Raw genomic sequence first — 19,738 nt, forward strand, 5'->3', positions numbered from 1 at the left:
CAACGTGCTGTTATCAGCTGGTAGGAAGTACCACTGCACTAGTTCATTGTGAGAATCAGCGCAGAAATGACTAGTGACGCTCCATTCCAGTCTGGTACAATCATATTTTACGAGCGTTTCGGGTACAGTACATGCCTTTTCTGTGATCTCAAAATTGTTTTAGTTAAATACTGCATCATATAAACTTGCGGTGATCAGCTACACCGAAACATACGGGAATAGGCCAGCGCACCGCAAGTATTCATTGTCCGAATGCAACGTGCGCTACTGCGGTAACAGAGAAGTGCAGGTCAAGCGACCAACAAGTCTCGCAAAGCATTTTGCGGACCAAACAGTGGCAAGATTCCGAAAGTAGAGGAGGATCTGCTTAAATATATGATTTTGTTACGAAACATTGGATATGCAGTTTCTCACGAAATGTTGTATTTTAAAGGAAAAGAAATAGCTGCTGCGCATGGAATGAGTCTCGAATTTGAAGGTTATCTGAGGCTTGATGATTAATTTATTGAAGAGAATTGGACCTTCTCTTCGACGGAGAACAGCATTATGCCACTAAATGCCGAATAATTTCAACCAAAAAGTAATTGATTTCTATCGCTTTGTGATTGAGAAGCGTAAAGTGAAGGATTTGAAGGTTAGCCAAGGCTTGATGATTACCCTCCTATCACATGGCCTTAAAATGATGATCATTGAATATTCATGAGTTGTATTTTTGGGCTTATGCCGTGTAAATAATTATAAACACACTCAACGTTTCAAAAGGAACCTTGCCTTTCTTCATCACGAGACAAAAGAGAAAAGAAACGACGTATTGATGGTTGCTAGGAGTAAGCAACAAGGAAGCTTCAGATGGTGCCCAAAGATGTGAAGGGGGCGCCATTTTAGCCCAATGCTAGAGACAATGAATAGTAACAGCAAAGCATTACTCTCTAATGGTTCTGATTATAGGTAGCCATGATTCACTGAGGTTGTAACCTGTATCGTGGTTGAAATTAGCTGGATGTTTACATATTTCAACCGCCTCCCTGATAATTCTTGGGCGATATTGCTTTATACGGGCAAGAACATCCACTTCTTGCAACAAGACATCATGACCAGGTGTTAGAGCATGATCAGCAACAGCTGATTTATCAGATTGGTTGAGTCTGATACATCTAGTATGTTCTTTGATGTGAGTACACACCGTTCTCGAAGTCTGCCCAATATAAACCTTGCCACAAGTACAGGGAACTCTGTAGATACCAGGTTGTTGTAATTTAGGCAAACTATCCTTAGTTGGTTGCAGGAGTTGCCTAATCTTAACTGATGTTCCAAAAACAGTTCGTACATGGTACCTACGTAAGATTTTAGCAATACGATCCATCGTGTTATATATGTAAGGTAGGTAAGCAGTTCCTTTTACATCTTTTTTCTTAACAGACGTCCGATTATGTGCTGATTTCAGAACCCTTGAGATCAAAGCTCTGCTGTAACCGTTGCTCTCAAAGGTGGTTCTCAAGGTGTTAATTTCCTCTTGTAGATCTGACACTTCACAAATCCTCCTGGCCCTGGTAGTCAGAGTTGTAAGGATACCATGTTTCTGGGCAGGGTGATGGTGAGAATCTGCGTGGAGATATCTATTGGTGTGCTTTGCTGTTACTATTCATTGTCTCTAGCATTGGGCTAAAATGGCGCCTCCTTTACATCTTTGGGCACCATTTGAAGCTTCCTTGTTGCTTACTCCTAGCAACCATCAATGCGTCGTTTCTTTTCTCTTTTTTCTCCTGATGAAGAAAGGCAAGGTTCCTTTTGAAACGTTGAGTGTGTTTATAATTATTTACATGGCATAAGCCCAAAAATACAACTCGTGAATATTTACACGGGCCGTGAAAGTCTAAATGATAAGATCATTGAAGCCGGAGTAAGGGATATACTAGAGCCTCTCTTAGAAGACTCGCAAGCATGGCTTTAGGCCTGGGAAAAACACAACAGATATGATATGTGCTTTGAGAATGTTGGCAGAGAAACACTGGGAAAGAGGAAAAGACCTAATTATTGTGTTAATGAACCTTGAAAAGGCATATGATAATTTACCTAGATCAACTATTTGGAAAAGTCTTAGAAAACTTGGTGTACCGGAGTACCTTATTAGGAAGATCCAACTGCTATATACTAATTGCAAAAGCTGTGTCAGTATTGGAGATGGTCACTCTGAATGGTTCAGTACAACCAAAGGAATACAACAGGGAAGTGCCTTATCACCTCTTCTATTCATAACAGTTTTGGATACCTTTTTAAAGGAACTAAAAGGAAAAGGTAATAACGATCTTCAGGCTCTGGTGGTTGCAGACGATGTGGTATTATGGGATGAAACAGAGCAGAGAGTGCAAAATAATCCAAATGCATGGTGTAAGAAGTTTGATGATTATGGAATGAAATTGAATCCATCAAAAACAGTAGCATTGAAAATCAGCAGACATAATACAGAATGCAACATAATAATACAGGACCATCAAGTTGAAGTAGTACACCAATTCAGATATTTAGGAAGCGTAATGGTTAGTAGTAATAGAGCTGAGATAGAAATAACAGAGACACCTACACTAGTGTCCAAAATTTAAGCATAAGATACGAGCAAGCAGGGCAACAGGAAATAGACCGCAAAGCACACGACATATGCACTTACCAATCTTACGTATTCGCTCTGTATAGGAAAGGAGTGTTCCCTGCTTTGACTAGCGGCGTAACCGCAAGGTAAACGCAGCCAGTGCCTGCACCCCACATTCCCTCACTCGTGTTTGCCCTATTACAGTGTGCGGAGTGTAGCCTTGTGGTGAACGTGACAACATAATGGCACGACGACCCCATTTTGCAGGGTAGAATACTCGGCCGCCTGGAAGCAGACCAGACACGGAGCGAAGTCGCCGTATTCTTGAATGTGCCACAAAGTGTCATTTCCAGGTTGACCAAGGATAACCCTCCCACAGCAGGACCGACATCTGGCCTTAACCGCCCGACGAAATCGGGAGTTCACCTGCAAGACAATTGTCGGCGGAGCTTGCAGCCATCTCAGGGGTTGCCGTTTCCCGGCAAACTGTATACTGGAGGCTCAGAACAGCAGGGCTGTTTGCCCGACGTCCAGCGGTGTGCATCCCGCTCACTCCAGCACAGAGACGGGCCCGTTTACTGTGGAGCCATCAATATCGAAACTGGACCATGAATGAATGGAGGCATGTGTTCTTCTGAATCCCGCTTCAGTTTGCAGAACAATTCCCGTCGCACATTAATCTGGAGAGAACTGGGTAGCCGATACAACCACAGCAACATCGTGGAACGGGACCAGTATGGTGGTGGTGGCGCCGTGCTGTGGGGCGACGTCATGTTTAATTACAAGTTATAAACCGTATTAAACTTTACTGTTATGTACATATTCAGTTTAATCTATTATAGTATTAAACATTTTGCCCTTTAACACATTGGAGACGCCGCTCGTAGAAACTACGGGCGCACTAAATCATTGCTACTGACGGAGCTCGGAGAATCTACGGGCACGATTTCACTGTAGCTAAAAAATTGCAGTTGCCGTTTCAACGAGCTGTGACTTCACTAGGATACTGTTGAATGCTTCTACAAGCATAAAATATACTAGTTACGAGCATAAGTCGACAGCTCTTCTTTCAAGGCATTGATAACACAGCCACGTTCCTACATGACCTAAGGCTGCGTCATCACTGACTCTCAGCTGTGAAATGAGCGGGAAAGTACGTACGGTACATGCGGACAAGAAGAGTGTGTGTTCGAGAGGCAGGCTTGTTTGTGTAATTCTTGTGAATAGTTAGCATGTCTAATTCAAGTGTACGAAATTTCGACAACGAATCCATAATGGATGTTCTTATGGAAGACACTATTTCTGAAAATGAGGATGTGGATAACAATTACACACTAAGTAAACATGGTGATTCTGGTGCTTCAGGCTAGTAAATGTACAAAATTAGCTAGTTTCAAATGGGTGTAAAGTGTAACGTAGTTTTATATCGCTTCCTTGAAGTGGGTTCTGTAATACTATTTTATACCGCTTCCTGAAAATGTGGGTGTTTCCCCTGTACCTGCAACAACTCGATGCAACCCCGTCGTCAAATAAAGAACAGTGAGAATGCAAATTCCTGGTTGTAAACAAGGATACCGGTGCCAATTGACCAGTTAGGTTAGAATCTGTATTAGTGTGTATCAGTAGATGTGCCCAAAAAGTCGAATATTGAAATATTTACCGAACTGGCATCCATAGCTGCGTCAGATTTTTTCGTTTGTAAAACATATTATACCCATAAATTTATATTTAAAAATTGCTGCACTATTATGATAATTAAAACTCATTTTTGTGTAGAAGAAAGTGTGATCTTTCTATGTATTCCAGAAGTATCATAGCTTACCTTAACATTGAAAAATTTTCACAAACCATTAAAAATCCTGCGATTTCTGGAGGGTAGCACATTTAAATATGGCCGTCTCCAATGTGTTAAGCTAGACCATTAATTGTCTAAAGTCTTTTAGACTTCAGATTTTAGACAATTAGAACAAACTTTTTAAGACTATAATAGATTAAATTGAATATGTACGTATTAGTAAAGTTTATTAGATCCATAGCTAAGATTCATACATGAACATTGTAATTAATTAAGATTGTAAAAAAAAAATTGGTAAAATAGCATATGTTTGTAAAGTAACATAAATTATTTCAAAGTTCAAGGTCAAGATCCTAATCAACCTAGAGTAACTATAGTGGCTGATGATGCTCAAAAAAGAGTGAAACATGTAACCATGTATAACAATTTAGTAAGGATGTAATCCTAACTAAGCTAATTATGTATTGAATAAGTGGATTGTAATAAACCATTTTACTTTTACATCATAAATGACGATTAACCGCACATTAGCTGAACCAACCGTGTATATATTATATTTGATGAATCTTTTAAATGTAAATGTAATAATTTTTTACATACAGTAGAGTCTCGATTATCCAACTTAAACGGGGCCTGGAGTATGTCGGATAATACAGAATAACTTTGAAAATGAACTAAAACAAACAAGAAGGCCATACTGTATTACTAAAACAATGACATGTTTCACGGCACTCTATTCAATGGTACAGTACATGCGGTATTGAACGAAAACATTCCAAATGTCTTACGAAAAGAAACTTGCCAACAGTCAAGGGTGAAAGGAGTTTCCGCCGATATTTCCTCTTCAGTGTTTCCAGCACCTTGGTCCACTGGCCGGCATAATGACGTCACGTTAGGAGGGAGGAACATGAATTTGATGTCACCACTTCTAAGTTGCTGCTCATTTGGGTGTGATGGAGCATTGTCTAGTTGAAGAAGAGGTTTTCTAGGGAGATTGTTTGAAGCTAGAAATTTTTCTACATCTGGAACAAACTGTGTAACAAAACAGTCTTTAAAGATGTCAGTAGACATCCAGGCAGCCTTCTGATTCGCGTAATGGACTGGAAGAACATTAACAGAAATATTTTTAAATGCCCTAGGCTTCTTTGCTTTACCAATCATAAGCACTTTTCCTTTTAAGTACCCAGTAACATTACTACAGGCAACAACAGTAAATCTTTCCTTATTACGCTTGTCGCCCGGTGCAGCCGTCTCTGCTTGAGCTGCAAGAGTTTTTGATGGCAGCATATTGAAATTTCGCCCAGTCACATCACAATTAAAAATCTGATAACCGTTTAATTCTTCAGCAAGTACATTCCTTTTTAAATTTCACAACCTCATCGGATTTAGCTGACAGTTTTTCTCGACAGATATTAAGCTGGCTAATGCCGTACCGTTTTTTCCACCAATGAAGCCACCCAGCACTGGCAGAAAATTTAGGGTCCCCTTCATTAAACTCCTTCTGGAAATACACCGCCTTTTCTTGCAGAATGGTGCCAGATATTGGCAGGCCCTTTAGTCTCCACCAAAAGTTCAAAATTAAGTCTACCAGTGTCGGATAACACGGAATGTCGGATAAGCGAAGGTCGGTTGAGCGAGACTCTACTGTATGTGAATTCCTCAAATAATTTATGCATCCGAAGTTTTTGCCTGTATTTTTCATCAAAAAAATGCATTAATTACGCAAAGAAATACAGTAGTTGTGGTGCCATAAAAGTATTTAGCAGAACGTAAAAAATTTTTAAATCAAGAATTTGCTCTTAACAGAGAATGTTAAATGGTCTGTCCCAGAGATGTACACACCCGATCACTGGGTTGAAATGAATTGCAAATCTCAATGAGGAGGCAAAATTTCAGGTCGTAAAGATGTTAACAAATATATTAACAGATGGCAAAAAAGTTGAATGTCTTAAAACATGTTCGACTCTGCTTCTCAAAAATCTTAGAGTACTCAAAATTAAATAAATTTTCAGGAAGGCACAAAGTGCTTAGAAAAAGACAACAGCCACTGTCTTACTGAAATGGTACGATACTTGCTATGGAAAAAATTGTTTTGGATTTGTGCCAATATATCCCACAGTTAATCATTCCTTCCATAAGCAACTGAAAGGCTTGGATGAAACTGTAGATACTGATCCTCATTTTGGGAAAGATGAAAGGCTACTAATTTATCACACTTAAAGCCATATAAAATAACTTTGGTACATGCTCCTCAACCAGGTAACCCCGTACGTAGGTGCACACTTTGTGAGTGGAGTCTGAAAAATGTGTAGAATAGACAAATAGACCCACATTTAGTATTCTTCTTGGACGTGGCCTGGTTCTCCATGGTTGGGTGCACATAAAGCAATTGTAACTAGAGTGCCGTCAAACCTGACTTCATGTACGAAATACCCTCTTTCATGCAAAAATCGGTGTATAGTGTACCAACATCAGTGAAAGAATCATAGAACTTTTTTTTCTTTTCAGAATACAGTTTATTCTGTTTTGTGAATACAATTAACTGAGGGGGAGCGTGATTTTGCATTTGAATGGAACCCTGCTACTGCTCATGCTGCGAATAATTCCATGGGGGGAATTCACAAAGTGTTTCCACACAACAGAGTTGTTAAGAAGGGATTTGTTGCTCCCTTGGTCCCTCGATTTATCCGCCTGTGATTATTATTTCGAGGCTAAAATGCAATGTACAAGGTGAACCCGCACACCATACAAGAACTGAAACATAAAATTTGTTGGGAAATGGCAGAGATTCCTCAACACTAACTACAGCGAGTGATGAATAATGTCCTAACGAGGTGCCAGAAACGTGTGGAGACTGAAGGCAAACATTTTCAATGCCTCCTGTTTTAATTTGACGAGGAATGAACGTCTTAAAATTGTTACTGTTGTGTGGGAAGTCCGTATGCACTTTCTTCCTAACTAAACAGTTTTCCAGATATTTATGCTTTTACATGCCAAGGGAAGCGATGGGCAATGCTTTCGCTCGTGACTGACGAGGCTCTCAACTTGGGAGCGTGGGTTGGCAACCATGGGGCCCTCAGCTGCGTCCTGGAATTGCTTCCACTTACTACTTGTGCCGGCTCCTCACATTCATCAATCCTATACTACCTCCCTTGGTCAACTCTTGTTCTTTTCTGACCCTGGCGGTATTAGAGCACTCGAGGCCTAGGGAGGCTTTCATTTTCATGCCCTATGTGGCCCTTGTCTTTCATTGCCGGATACCTTCATTTTTCAAATGGTTCGATCCCTTCCATTTTTTCTCTCTGATTAGTGTTATATAGAGGGAGGTTGCCTACTTGTTCTTCCTCTTAAAACAATTATCACCACCACCACGAGACTGACGTTACAGATCTCGAGACAGATTCTCCTGTACTGCGATGTGAGCGTGATAGTATATCATCAGTGGTTCTCATAAGGAAATGTGTGTGCCAATAAATATTGTTAGAAGCCTAGAAAAGTACTGCTTGTTGAACTGTGAACCCCCTTATACCATTAACGAAAGTGAAAACAGAATGTCAGTATCTTAAAATGTTCTCGACCTGTTTGAGGTGGACATCTTAGCTGATTAATCCTGCATAATTTGTGAATAATTATTGTAGCATCAATTGGTGTCTACACAATAATAATAATAATAATAATAATAATAATAATAATAATAATAATAATAATAATAATAATAATAATAAAAGAATGGAAAATAGAAATAATACTGGAATAAAAATTAATAAATATTTAACGCCATGTTCGCGAAGCGACAACTTTAAACTTACAGGTCTAACAAAGACAACTACTGAAGGACTGTGGAATGTGGAAGGAACCCTAATGAGGCATGATATCTTATCTCGTTGTGGGGAAAGGGAAACACATGGCAACTACCCTTAAGCTCAAATGTATTTAAAACCTAAAGTCCATGAAATATAAAATGCGGCCATCTAACAATAAAAAAATAAAACTTAACACAGAATATAAATACATACTAACGGACAATTGAAAACTACAGCTCTTCGGATAGTAGGATGTACAAAACTTTACCGGACAATTGAATATTACAGCACTTCAGATAGTAGGTTATACAGAAATAGTCTCAGAATTACTGTTGCTATGTCTGTCCATCCAGGCACAGTCATTCAAAAACTTAAAAAATTTTGGTGAATATGGAAATCTAGAGGGAAAACTCCGTTACGCGAAAACACATTACATTACCACCGAAAGCTATATTAAACAACAAAAGGCTGAAACACAAGAATAAATTTTAATGAAGTGAAAACCAATAACATAGTGCTTACCATGAGAGACTGGGGACCCAAAGCGGGACGGACGGAGGCGTTCAGAATTCAAGACACAGTCAAATTGCTTCGCACACATGAGGAGCCCAAAACCGGAAATTGTGCGATTACAAGGTAACCAATGAAAACACGGAATTTCCCTAGACCTCCGTATTCATCAATTTAAAATGTTATTATACTGGCCAATAGACATGGTTCTTATTGTGACCAATACAAGTTCTACATTTTTGATGGTAGTTTTTTACAAGTTCTTGAACATTTTGATTGCGACACAAAAGTTTTCATCAGCAGAAACTGTACGTGCGGTATAGGCTGCCTCAAAAATAAAGGCCTTTTTAAACTTTTCAAACACATTTCAAAATTACAATTCTTGATGTACAGCATATAAAATGATAATACAATTTAGTTCAGTTGTTATTCTTCATGCCCATCAGTTACAATAATTAAAAAAGTAACTTTCAGTATATACTTTATTAATGTCTTTGTCGAGAGTCCTGAACACGTTATCCTAATTAACATTTTCTAATTCACATAAACTCCCAAAACATAAATTTTTTGCATAAGTTCTTCAGTGTTTAAATGTTCCTGTTTTCACAAACAGCTATTTTACATAAAATTTTAAAATAATGACAAGGATATCTGCGGCTTTACTGATTTCTGCACACGGCTGTTCAACGTTGGTTACATCTTCCCCCACCCCCCACCCCCCACCCCCACCCCACCCTAAACTCGAGCAACGGTCGGAACAAATACATTTAAATTTTACTGAGGGGATTGTGACCACACACACTATCAGACACTCAACACCACAATATTTTCATTCTTGAGAAGAAGAGTTACTAGTTGACCACCAGTATTGCTGTCCAATGTAGGCGCTGGCTACGACAACTTGCCAGCGACCTCCATCCATATTCATTTCAACCTTGGCCACCAGCGAAACTTCATTTTGGCTCACTCATGTAGAAAACTTACAATAAGTAGTGAAACATGGCACAGAACAGAGCAACTGCCACCACCAGAAGATTTTAGTCACTCCAATCCAGGGTCGGATGTTAATTGACCAGGAAATTGATAGTGCCCTCCCAACTGGCACGCCAGGTTCTCCTTTTGGATGGACCCGTTTATCGCAATCGCTGTAACAGAGATCAATCCGCAGCAGAGAAAAGAAGACATAGGGAGAAGCCATCGTCCGACCATCTAGAAGAGCTTTATAGAATAATGAAGGGCTGAAGGGTGGGTTTTCTGTTTTTCTTCATTAGCTAAATATATTTTGAGGCACCGAACTGGTGACTCCACAAGGCTCTTTAGGGAGGTGCCCTCCCATGCTATAACTTTGGGATACCCCAGCCCCCATGGCAAGCGCTATTTAAAATTTCAAAAGAAAGAAAGCAAGCAAAACAAATGTAACTTTTACGAAGTTTACCCTAGACCCACAAATTACAGGAAGAAACCAAGATTTTACACAACCCAAAATTCAAATAAAGGAAATTTACCTGGAAAAATAAATTTTTAAAACATATGTTACTGAGGATACAGCAGGACACATTACACTTCACCCAATCCCATTATACACGATTCACAATCAACTTTCTCAAGCACTGCAGGTATGACAGGTCAGCATAAAAGAGAAAGCATCCTCCAAGTAATAAATTACCCAAACTAGACCTTCATTAACTGAAGTACCACACACATACGCCATTACTATATTAGGGCCCATAATGTACTACCAATATCCTTTTTAAAATTTTACATTAAGTTAAATTACTATGTGCATTCTTAATTGCCCAACATTTAAAAAAAAATTTAAAAAAAATGGGAAGTGAAATTTAGAATGTTGCAAGGGCATTCAAAACAGGGCGATAGTTACATTTATTACGTTAGCTTGCAATGAGGTTAGTAAGTCACTATTCATTTATTAATCAATAATACTGCTCTGCATTTAGGGCAGTCACCCAGGTGGCAGATTCCCTATATGTTGTTTCCTAGCCTTTTCTTAAATGATTTCAAAGAAATTGAAAATTTATTGAACATCTCCCTTAGTAAGTTATTCCAGTCCTTAACTCCCCTTCCTATAAATGAATATTTGCCCCAATTAGTCCTCTTGAATTCCAACTTTATCTTCATATTGTGATCTTACTTTTAAAGACTCCACTCACTTATTCGTCTACGAATGTCATTCCACGCCATCTCTCCGTTGACAGCTTGGAACATACTACTTATAATAAATAACACTCGTATGTTTTTATTGTTCACCCACCTATTCAATACAATACGATCTTAAAAATTAGGGCTTTGTCCTTATTAAAATTGTTAACATAAAATTAATACATTGGATGGTTCGTGCTTCGCCAATCAGTAGTAGGCATCATCAGCTATATTTTTTTACATTGAGAATAGATCAGGTACCTGATTGAGAATGACTTATGAATGCTGTTAAAAACTATGTCTTCTAAAATGGATTAGAGGTCATTAAACGACTATTACAATATAAAATGTACTACATTTTATGATGATGCCACCGGGCGAGTTGGCCGTGTGCGTAGAGGCGCGCGGCTGTGAGCTTGCATCCGGGAGATAGTAGGTTCGAATCCCACTATCGGCAGCCCTGAAGATGGTTTTCCGTGGTTTCCCATTTTCACACGAGGCAAATGCTGGGGCTGTACCTTAATTAAGGCCACGGCCGCTTCCTTCCAACTCCCAGGCCTTTCCTGTCCCATCATCGCCATGAGACCTATCTGTGTCGGTGCGACATAAAGCCCCTAGCAAAAAAAAAAAAAAAATGATGCCTACTATTGATAGGCAAAACATGTACCATCCAATGTATTAATTTTATGTTAACAGTTTTAATAAGGACAAAGTCCTAATTTTTAAGACTGTATTGTATTGAATAGGTGGGTGAACAATAAAAACATACTAGTGTTATTTATTACAAATACTTTCAATACAGACCCAAAAATGAATTTTATCACGTAGCATACCACTTAGTCAAGCAGCTCAGTCTTCTTTCTCTCATTTCTTCCCAGCCCAAACTTTGCAACATTTTTGTAACGTTACTCTTTTGTCGGAAATCACCCAGAACAAATTCAGCTGCTTTTCTTTGGATTTTTTCCAGTTCTTGAATCAAGTAATCCTTGTGAGGGTCCCATACACTGGAACCATGCTCTAGTTGGGATCTTACCAGAGGCTTATATGCCCTCTCCTTTACATTCTTACTACAACCCCTAAACACCCTCATAACCATGTGCAGAGATCTGTACCATTTATTTACTGTACAATCCCATTTTTGTGATTACCCCAATGAAGATCTTTCCTTATATTAACCCCTAGATACTTACAAAGATCCCCAAAAGGAACTTTCACCCCATCAATGCAGTAATTAAAACTGAGAGGACTTTTCCTATTTGTGAAACTCGCAACCTGACTTTTAACCCTGTTTATCAACATACCATTTTTTACAACGAACATTTCAATTGCGACACAAAAGTTTTCATCAGCGGAAACTGCACGTGTGGTATAGGCTGCCTCAAAAATAAAGACCCTTTTAAACTTTTCAAACACATTTCAAAATTACAATTCGTGATGTACAGAATATAAGATGATAATACAGTTTAGTTCAGTCATTCTTCTTCATACCCATCAGTTAAAAAAAGTATCTTTCAGTATATACTTTAGTTATGTCTTTGTCGAGAGTCCCAAAATCCTTATTCTAATTAACATTTTCTAATTCACATAAATTCCCAAAAATTTTGTGTAAGTTCTTCAGTCTTTAAATGTTCCTTTTGTTTTCACAAACAGCTATTTTACACAAAATTTTAAAATAATGACAAGGATTTCTGTGGCTTCACTGATTTCTGCACACTGCTGTTCAGCATTGGTCACAATTATGGATAGGATGTACACCTACCTGGATACCTCACAGGGTAGCTTCTTGTGATGCATGCCTCTGTGATGATATCGCTTCAGCGATATTAGTATGTGTTTTCAAGTGCCGGATGATCCCAGAAGTAGTTCTGCTGATGTGTTTGACTTCTTTTAATAAACAACACAGCGGGCTATGCTGTGTGACATCTCTTTGAAATAACGTACATCCACGACTTGCGTTGCATTTTGGACATAGTCTTACAGTTGTTGTGTACAATTAGACATACTTACACATTGCACCATCGTATACCGAAGTACCTAATTATGATGTGAATACTCTATAACATTGTAAGGAAATATTTCTTTTGGCACCAAAATATTGGTAATATAGATATGGTCACGTAGGTATTGAATGTGTGATCTGATAACGATGTACACCTACAGTAGCCGTCAGGTTCTGTCCTTTGCCTTCTCATTCGTGTACTTACAGCTGCATACAGGGCCAGAATGTATCATTTATAATAATGTAATACTGCGTCAAAATAGACTTCGGTAGAAATGAAGGAAACGAACACCCTAGTTACTTGTTGACATGTATTTACGGAACGGAGAAGGCCTCTGGTTGGCCATTTCCGTACTCAGCACAAACAACGTTTAGCTCTATTTACCTGTAGGCCTATGACATACTGCAGGGAAAAGCTCTCGAGATCTCTCGAAATTTCTCGAGAGACAATGCCTGCACTACTCTTGAGAAATTTCGAGACCCCAGCTCGCACTGCCCATCACTAGCTAAAGGAACATTGAAGCTGATTCCTGCCTGTGGTGCTCCTGCTAAGGTAGTTGGAATTAAATTTCCATTACCAAACTGAACATCAGCACTTGGCGGTCAGACTGTCTCTCGAGATCTCCTGACCAGTGGTACACAAACAAATGACGGCTCACAGAAGCTCTTTCCAGACCCAATCAACCAAACCCTTGGGTCCTGTATTAAGAGTCCTTCAAATGAACATAGAAGGCATGAGTATATCTAAGGCCGACTATTTGTCCAAACTGTCATTAGAAAATTACATTGATTTGATCTGTGTTCAAGAAACTCATATCTCTGATGAGTCACAAATGCACTCAAGAGGAAAGATCCATGGTTACAGATTATTGTGAGTTAATTATCATCAATCGTACGGTTCTGCGAACTGTGTTCGCAACTCCATCACGGATGTTCATCTAGTCTCTTCACACCATGAGAGCAACATTTTTAACATTGTGACTCAGGTTAACAGCTTGACAGTTGTGAACATGTATAAACCTCCAGGCATCCCATGGCGTGATAATGTTCTTCCAAATTTTGTACCTCCTGCTGTCTATGTGGGGGACTTTAACAGCCACCACACCCAATGGGGATACAGATCAAATGACCTTTGGGGAGAGAAACTTACTGAATGACCTTTAAATCAGCAAGGTGGAACACAGAAACCAATCCTGACTTAGGTTTTATGTCAACTGATCACCAGGGATACAGTTTACCTGCTATTCGTAGAGTGCTCACAAACTTCCCACACAGTCAGCACCTTCCTGTTCTTTTGGAAATAGGCACTCAGATCCCCATTATTAGATCTTCTCCCTCTTCCACGGTGGAATTTTGCCAAAGCTAACTGGGACAGTTTCTCTGCTGATCTTGATAGCAGCATAAGATGGATTCCTCCTGTTGTCAACAACTACTGTAGATTTGTTAAAGCAATATTGCCGCTGCAAAAAGACACATTCCTAGAGGAGTCAGAAAGGAATGGAATGAAACACGTGAAAAACTCTACAGTGATTTTCAAAAGAATGGTGAAACGGATGTTGCTGATGAACTCATGAACAACTCTTAGTTGAAGCCAGACGGAACAAGTGGGCAGAAACTCGGGAGACTATGGATTTCAAACATTCTAGCAGGAAGACTTGGAGCCTCTTAAAGACGTTGGGGAGATCACATCACATTCCACAGCCCAAATATGCTGTATCACCTGATCAAATTGTCAAACAGATTACTGGATTGTCCAGAGTGAAACCCAAGAAAGAACTCAATCGGTTAATAAGAAAAGAACTAATCTTCATGAAAAGACAAAATATTGGTTCATCAAATATTTCTGCCCCTTTCACTGAAGAAGAGCTCCTCTTTGCTCTGAAGATAACAAAGAACCACAAAGCACTTGGTTGTGATAGCATTCACCCTGAATTCCTCAAGCATTGTGGGAAGAACACAAGGAAATGGTTGTCCGGTTGTTCTCAAATATTCTGATTACAGGCAAACTTCCAGAGTTCATACGAACCAAAATTCTGGCTATTCTGAACCAGGTAAACCTTCTGATTGTCCTGAAAGTTACTGTCCAATTGCTCTGATGAGTGTCTGTTACAAACTTCTGGAATGGCTCATCTACAATAGAATAAGCCCTCTAATTTTACGATCTCTCCCAGCAGAACAAGCTGGTTTTAGACCTAATCGTAGTTGTGAAGACCAAGTTCTGCTTTAACAACTCACATTGAAGCAGGTTTTGGAAAACGACTGAAGAGTGGTGCAGTGTTCATAGACCTTACAGCCGCTGATGATACGGTTTGCAGAGAGGAAGTTGTGTATAAGTTTTTAAAACTTGTTGGATGCAGAGTAAAGTCACAACTCATAAACAACATGCTATCAGATAGAATGTTCCAGTAGTTATGGATACAAACATAGTAAAGTTTAAAAGCTCAACAATGGTTTCCCTCAAGGATCTGTGCTCTCTCCATTGACATTCAGTTGTAAGACCAGGAACAATATCGTTCAAAAACTTGCAGGTTCTACATGGGGAGCATCAGCATCCACTCTTAGGTCATCAGCATTGAGACTGGTATCCTCTATACCTGAGTATTGTTCTTCTGTTTGGCTGAATAGCCTTTATGCTAAGAATATTGATGTTGTTCTGAATCAGACGATGCGCATTGTCAACGGTGCAGTCGCATCTTCTACTCTTTTTTTGGTTGCCAGTCTTGAGCCACATAACACCCCCCAAGAATACACAGACAAAAAAATCCTAATATGCGAGTTCAGGAAGATAACAATGAACCTAAATCTTCCCATTCATGAAGACATGGTTGTTAGGTATGGACGTCTGAAATCAATATCTCCACCTATTCAGACTGGAAGGGAACTCGTCAATAAGAACTTTAACGGTTCAGATGAATGGCAATTGGAGTGGACCACACAGATCCAGATCAATGGCAGACCCTCTTTAGTCTTCAATACCCATCACCTGGTTTTAATCTCTCCAGAAGAACTTGGGTTCTTCTCAACAGAGTCTACCAATCATGGACGATGTGGGTCATTGTTGCATAAGTGGGGTATGCGCTCCTCCCCTGAGGTCGACTGTGGTGAGAAGAAACAGACCATCCGTCATATTGTCATTGAATGTCCAAGGAGGTCATATTCCGGTCAGTTGAAGGAGTTTGTGTGTGCTTCTGACGGGGTTGTATAATGGTTGGACAGTTAAGATTTGAGTTTGTGAACTGTTTTTGAGATAGGTTGATTGAAGTGTTATATTCTTTGTTATATTTTGTTATATTTTTTTAATATTTGTATGTAGAATTATGTACTGGCCATAAGCTAAATAAATAGTACCCAGTAACTCACACATCAAGCACAGTACAGCTGGGTGGATTCTTTACCTCGTGTTCCAGTAAGAATATCAGGAACTTCAATGAATCAAAAACTGTCTGTTACCTACATTTTATTGATGAATTTATAAACACAAGTGCACATAGGGGCAACCGACTGGAGGTGAAAATAGTTTTCTATCATTATAAGGTGTATTGACAAGGCAAACTCAAGTAAAACTATTTTAAATAGTTCTGTAATAGATTCCACGGGACTTCTCGTGAGGCGACCCTAGTTTATTCTGCTAATTCTAAGACTTAAAAGCGGACGAAAGATACTGGTGACAACAAACCCGAGGGTAGGACAGCCACGTTCCTTAGCTATTTGTGGAGGTACTTGCACGGGTAACCAAACTACAAGCAGAAATGTAACATTGTATTCTTGGCAGGTCTGCCTTGTCATCAGAGCTGAAGACCACTGCAGGTGTGGCAGGCCTACCTTATTATCCCAGGGAAATGGGTTAATATCTAGCTGTTCCACAAGGTCCATTCCTGGTTTGCAGGAGTTTGGTCAAGGGGTCTCGGGTTCGATTACCGGTCGAGGTGGGGTATTTCAACCTTCTTGAGCTGTTGGGTTTCTTTCATGTTTGTCCTGCGTTCATCTTTATCTTCTTGTCTCTTTCCAGTTTTCTTCTTATCATACAAGACTAAAGACATATATCAAGATGGCTTTTCTGCGAGTGTTTAAGCTGGAAGCAGAAACAGAAGTAAAGGATAGAGAAGAGCAGGGATTGATGGGGATAGATCCAGTCTATTTGAAGATGTGGAGATTGTCGTTTTCATGTTTGTTTTTGTCTCGCTATTGCTCCCTCTTCCCACATCGACATGTCATTGCTTAGCCTATTGTGTTCCTGTCTTTCTATGTGTATTTGAGTCATTTCGTGTTGTTTAATGGTTCTCCACAAAAAATTTGCCTGTTATTTACAGCAGTCATGACAAGTCAAATATCTCCACTGGAATCTCATTTCACTTGTGTGTCACAATCACAATATGGTTCTCTTTCACTCCTCACTTCATGTTGACTGTGTAACGACTGATTGTCGGGATTACTTTTTTCCAGGCCATCGAATTATGTTGTCTTGTTGTACACTATTGCAAGCCTGCCAACCGAACATTATACAGACCTCTGCACACTAGAGACACAACTAGGTATTATGTACAGGGAGTACCCTGTGGAAGAGCTTAGATCTAGATGTTTGTGATTTTAAATGCACTTTGCTGAACTTCCGATGTTTACAGAACCAGAATCAGCAAGGCAATTCCGATGGTGGTAGATCGCCACCGTTCAGCAGTCGTCGTTCCAGCGGGCAGCGCAACTTGGCCGACGATGACAGTACAAGCAGCGACAGCTCCAACAGCTCGGACAATGAGGATGCCGAGCATCGCATTCAGTGTTCACCATCCTAAGGAGCTCGCAGCCTTACAGTTCTCCTTACAAGCCCACCTTAAAAACCTTGATTTTTTTATTTAGACAGAAGTTTAATGTATTGACTCATATTAAAATCTTCTGTAAAGCCTTATGAAAAATATCTTATAATCTTAATCTTTCTTATTTCTCTTTGCTTTAGCATATAATTTAAAAACAAGTTTCCTTATTATCTTCCTCTATGTATTTTGGATTGTTTTTTTTTTTTCTTTCTTTTTTAGGATACATTTCAGTATACTTGATATATTTTTGCTGAAGTTAAGAGCTACAGGATAGTTGTATTTATCATATGATTTGAGTCCATCCATAAACTAAAATTAGAATTACATCAGTGAGTAATACCAATATTGCTTTTAACACTTCATGATTACTTTGATGTTAATAGGTAATATATCTTGTTACTTTCCAGAGAATATGCCCTTGACTAGGTTGTATAATTTGTGTGTAATATTTTAAAGAAATGAATTCTTAAAGAAGAGATTTATTGCTTTATTTCCCCTGTAATTTTGCATTTTTTTTTTATTGACTGTTGAGGTTGCATGTTATGCTGTTGTATTGGGGACATGAGGTGATGGAATGGTTTTTCAGAACAAATTTGTTCATCTCTTCCTGTTCTTTCATGATCTGTGAAGAAAATGTAAGTGTATTCAAGGATTAAATAATTTGAATTACCAAAATTATTTCAGTGAACTAAAAACGGTCATTGTTTTATATCCTGAGAATATGGCCTAATTGTTGAATGATGATGGTATGAGAAAGTCCTGTACATTTCTAACTGGGGTTTTAAGTCGTCTGTTTATTTTTGACTGGACTCTAAGTAAAAAGAATTAAATTTGTCCAGACTCAGCACTAAGTCATATCACAGTTTTTCTATCTCCCTTGAGGTAAGCAGAATGGCAATTCATTTTCAAGATTTTATATGAATAGATTACTGGCAATTCATGGAATGATTTGATGTTTGAATGTAAGTCATGTGACATTTTGAGTAGTAAGCACTGATTTGAATACACTCAATTATTATTATTTTTGGTAAAATATCGAAAAAGATTCTAAATTTTATGTTGGTAGATTTCTCTGTCATCAGTAACCATTTTATGTCAACAGAACTTTTGTTGGAGTAGTTAACAGAATCAGTTGTCCTTTAACAGGTTAATTTTGTTATTCATTAAATGCCCTGGCCTTTCAAGTTTTCTTTGTCTTTGATTTATACTCCCTGACATTTCAGTTTTTGTTAAGTCACAGAAATGTTGTCCCTGCATTACAGTATCGTTACTTGCAAAATAGTTTTCCTTAATTAGTTTCAGAAATGTTGACCACTGTGTTTCACATTTTGTTAAGACAGGGGTGCCAACCTGGATCCTATCCACTCTGTTTCAAGCAGATGGTCTTGTTACAGTAATAAGAAACACACAAAGGAACAGTTTTTCAATTGCTGTGTACACACATTGCACGACTGCAGGATTATGTTCTTATATTAAAGTACAGGCTTGCTTACATTTTTACAGTGAAAGTTGCTTTGCAGCCCTAAAAATAAAGTCATGTCCAAAGAGTTGGGCTCCTCACAATGAACATTTAAGCTGGTTTAGGTTCTTAGAAGTCATTGTTGACCTCGGGTAGATTTTCAGTCTTCTCACACTAAAATGATTTTTGTGCTGTAGAAGTTGATACAGGAATCATTCGTAGGAGTCGAACGAACTTCAACTTTCGAAGCGTGGCCTTTGTTAATTTAACTGTGTAGGTTTTGAGAGGTCCCGAAGTGACCTGGGCCTCATATAGTTGACATCCCTGTCCCTGACATTTTGCGTTTTGTTAACAGTTCAGATGCCCCTACATTACAATTCTGCTAGTTAAAAATATTTGTCCATGACTTCAGTTTTTGTTAGTTACAGATCAGTTGTCCCTGACAATTCCATGTTTTATTAAATTTTAGGTGGGTTTTCGTAGACCATTTAATATTGCTAGTCACAGAACATTTATCCCTAAGTTTTGTTTTATATCTGATCAATTTTCCCTGACAGTTTGTAAGTTTTGGAGCATTTGTCCCGTATGATTCAATGTTTGTTCATCACCAACCAGGT

The 19,738-nt window shown here is 38.8% G+C and overlaps 1 protein-coding gene across 1 annotated transcript in view; it reads left to right on the forward strand.

Moving 5' to 3' along the window:
- Positions 1 to 18,138, forward strand: part of LOC136881086 (DDB1- and CUL4-associated factor 8) — a 128,610-nt gene extending 110,472 nt beyond the window's left edge. Inside the window, exon 9 of the mRNA XM_067153705.2 lies at positions 17,474 to 18,138. Within this exon, the coding sequence (XP_067009806.2) occupies positions 17,474 to 17,641 (168 nt within the window). The 3' untranslated portion in view covers positions 17,642 to 18,138. The remainder of the gene's footprint in view (positions 1 to 17,473) is intronic.
- The last annotated feature ends 1,600 nt before the right edge of the window (positions 18,139 to 19,738 follow it).

Source organism: Anabrus simplex, chromosome 9 (genome assembly GCF_040414725.1).
Source record: "Anabrus simplex isolate iqAnaSimp1 chromosome 9, ASM4041472v1, whole genome shotgun sequence".
Classification (NCBI taxonomy): Eukaryota; Metazoa; Arthropoda; class Insecta; order Orthoptera; family Tettigoniidae; genus Anabrus; species Anabrus simplex.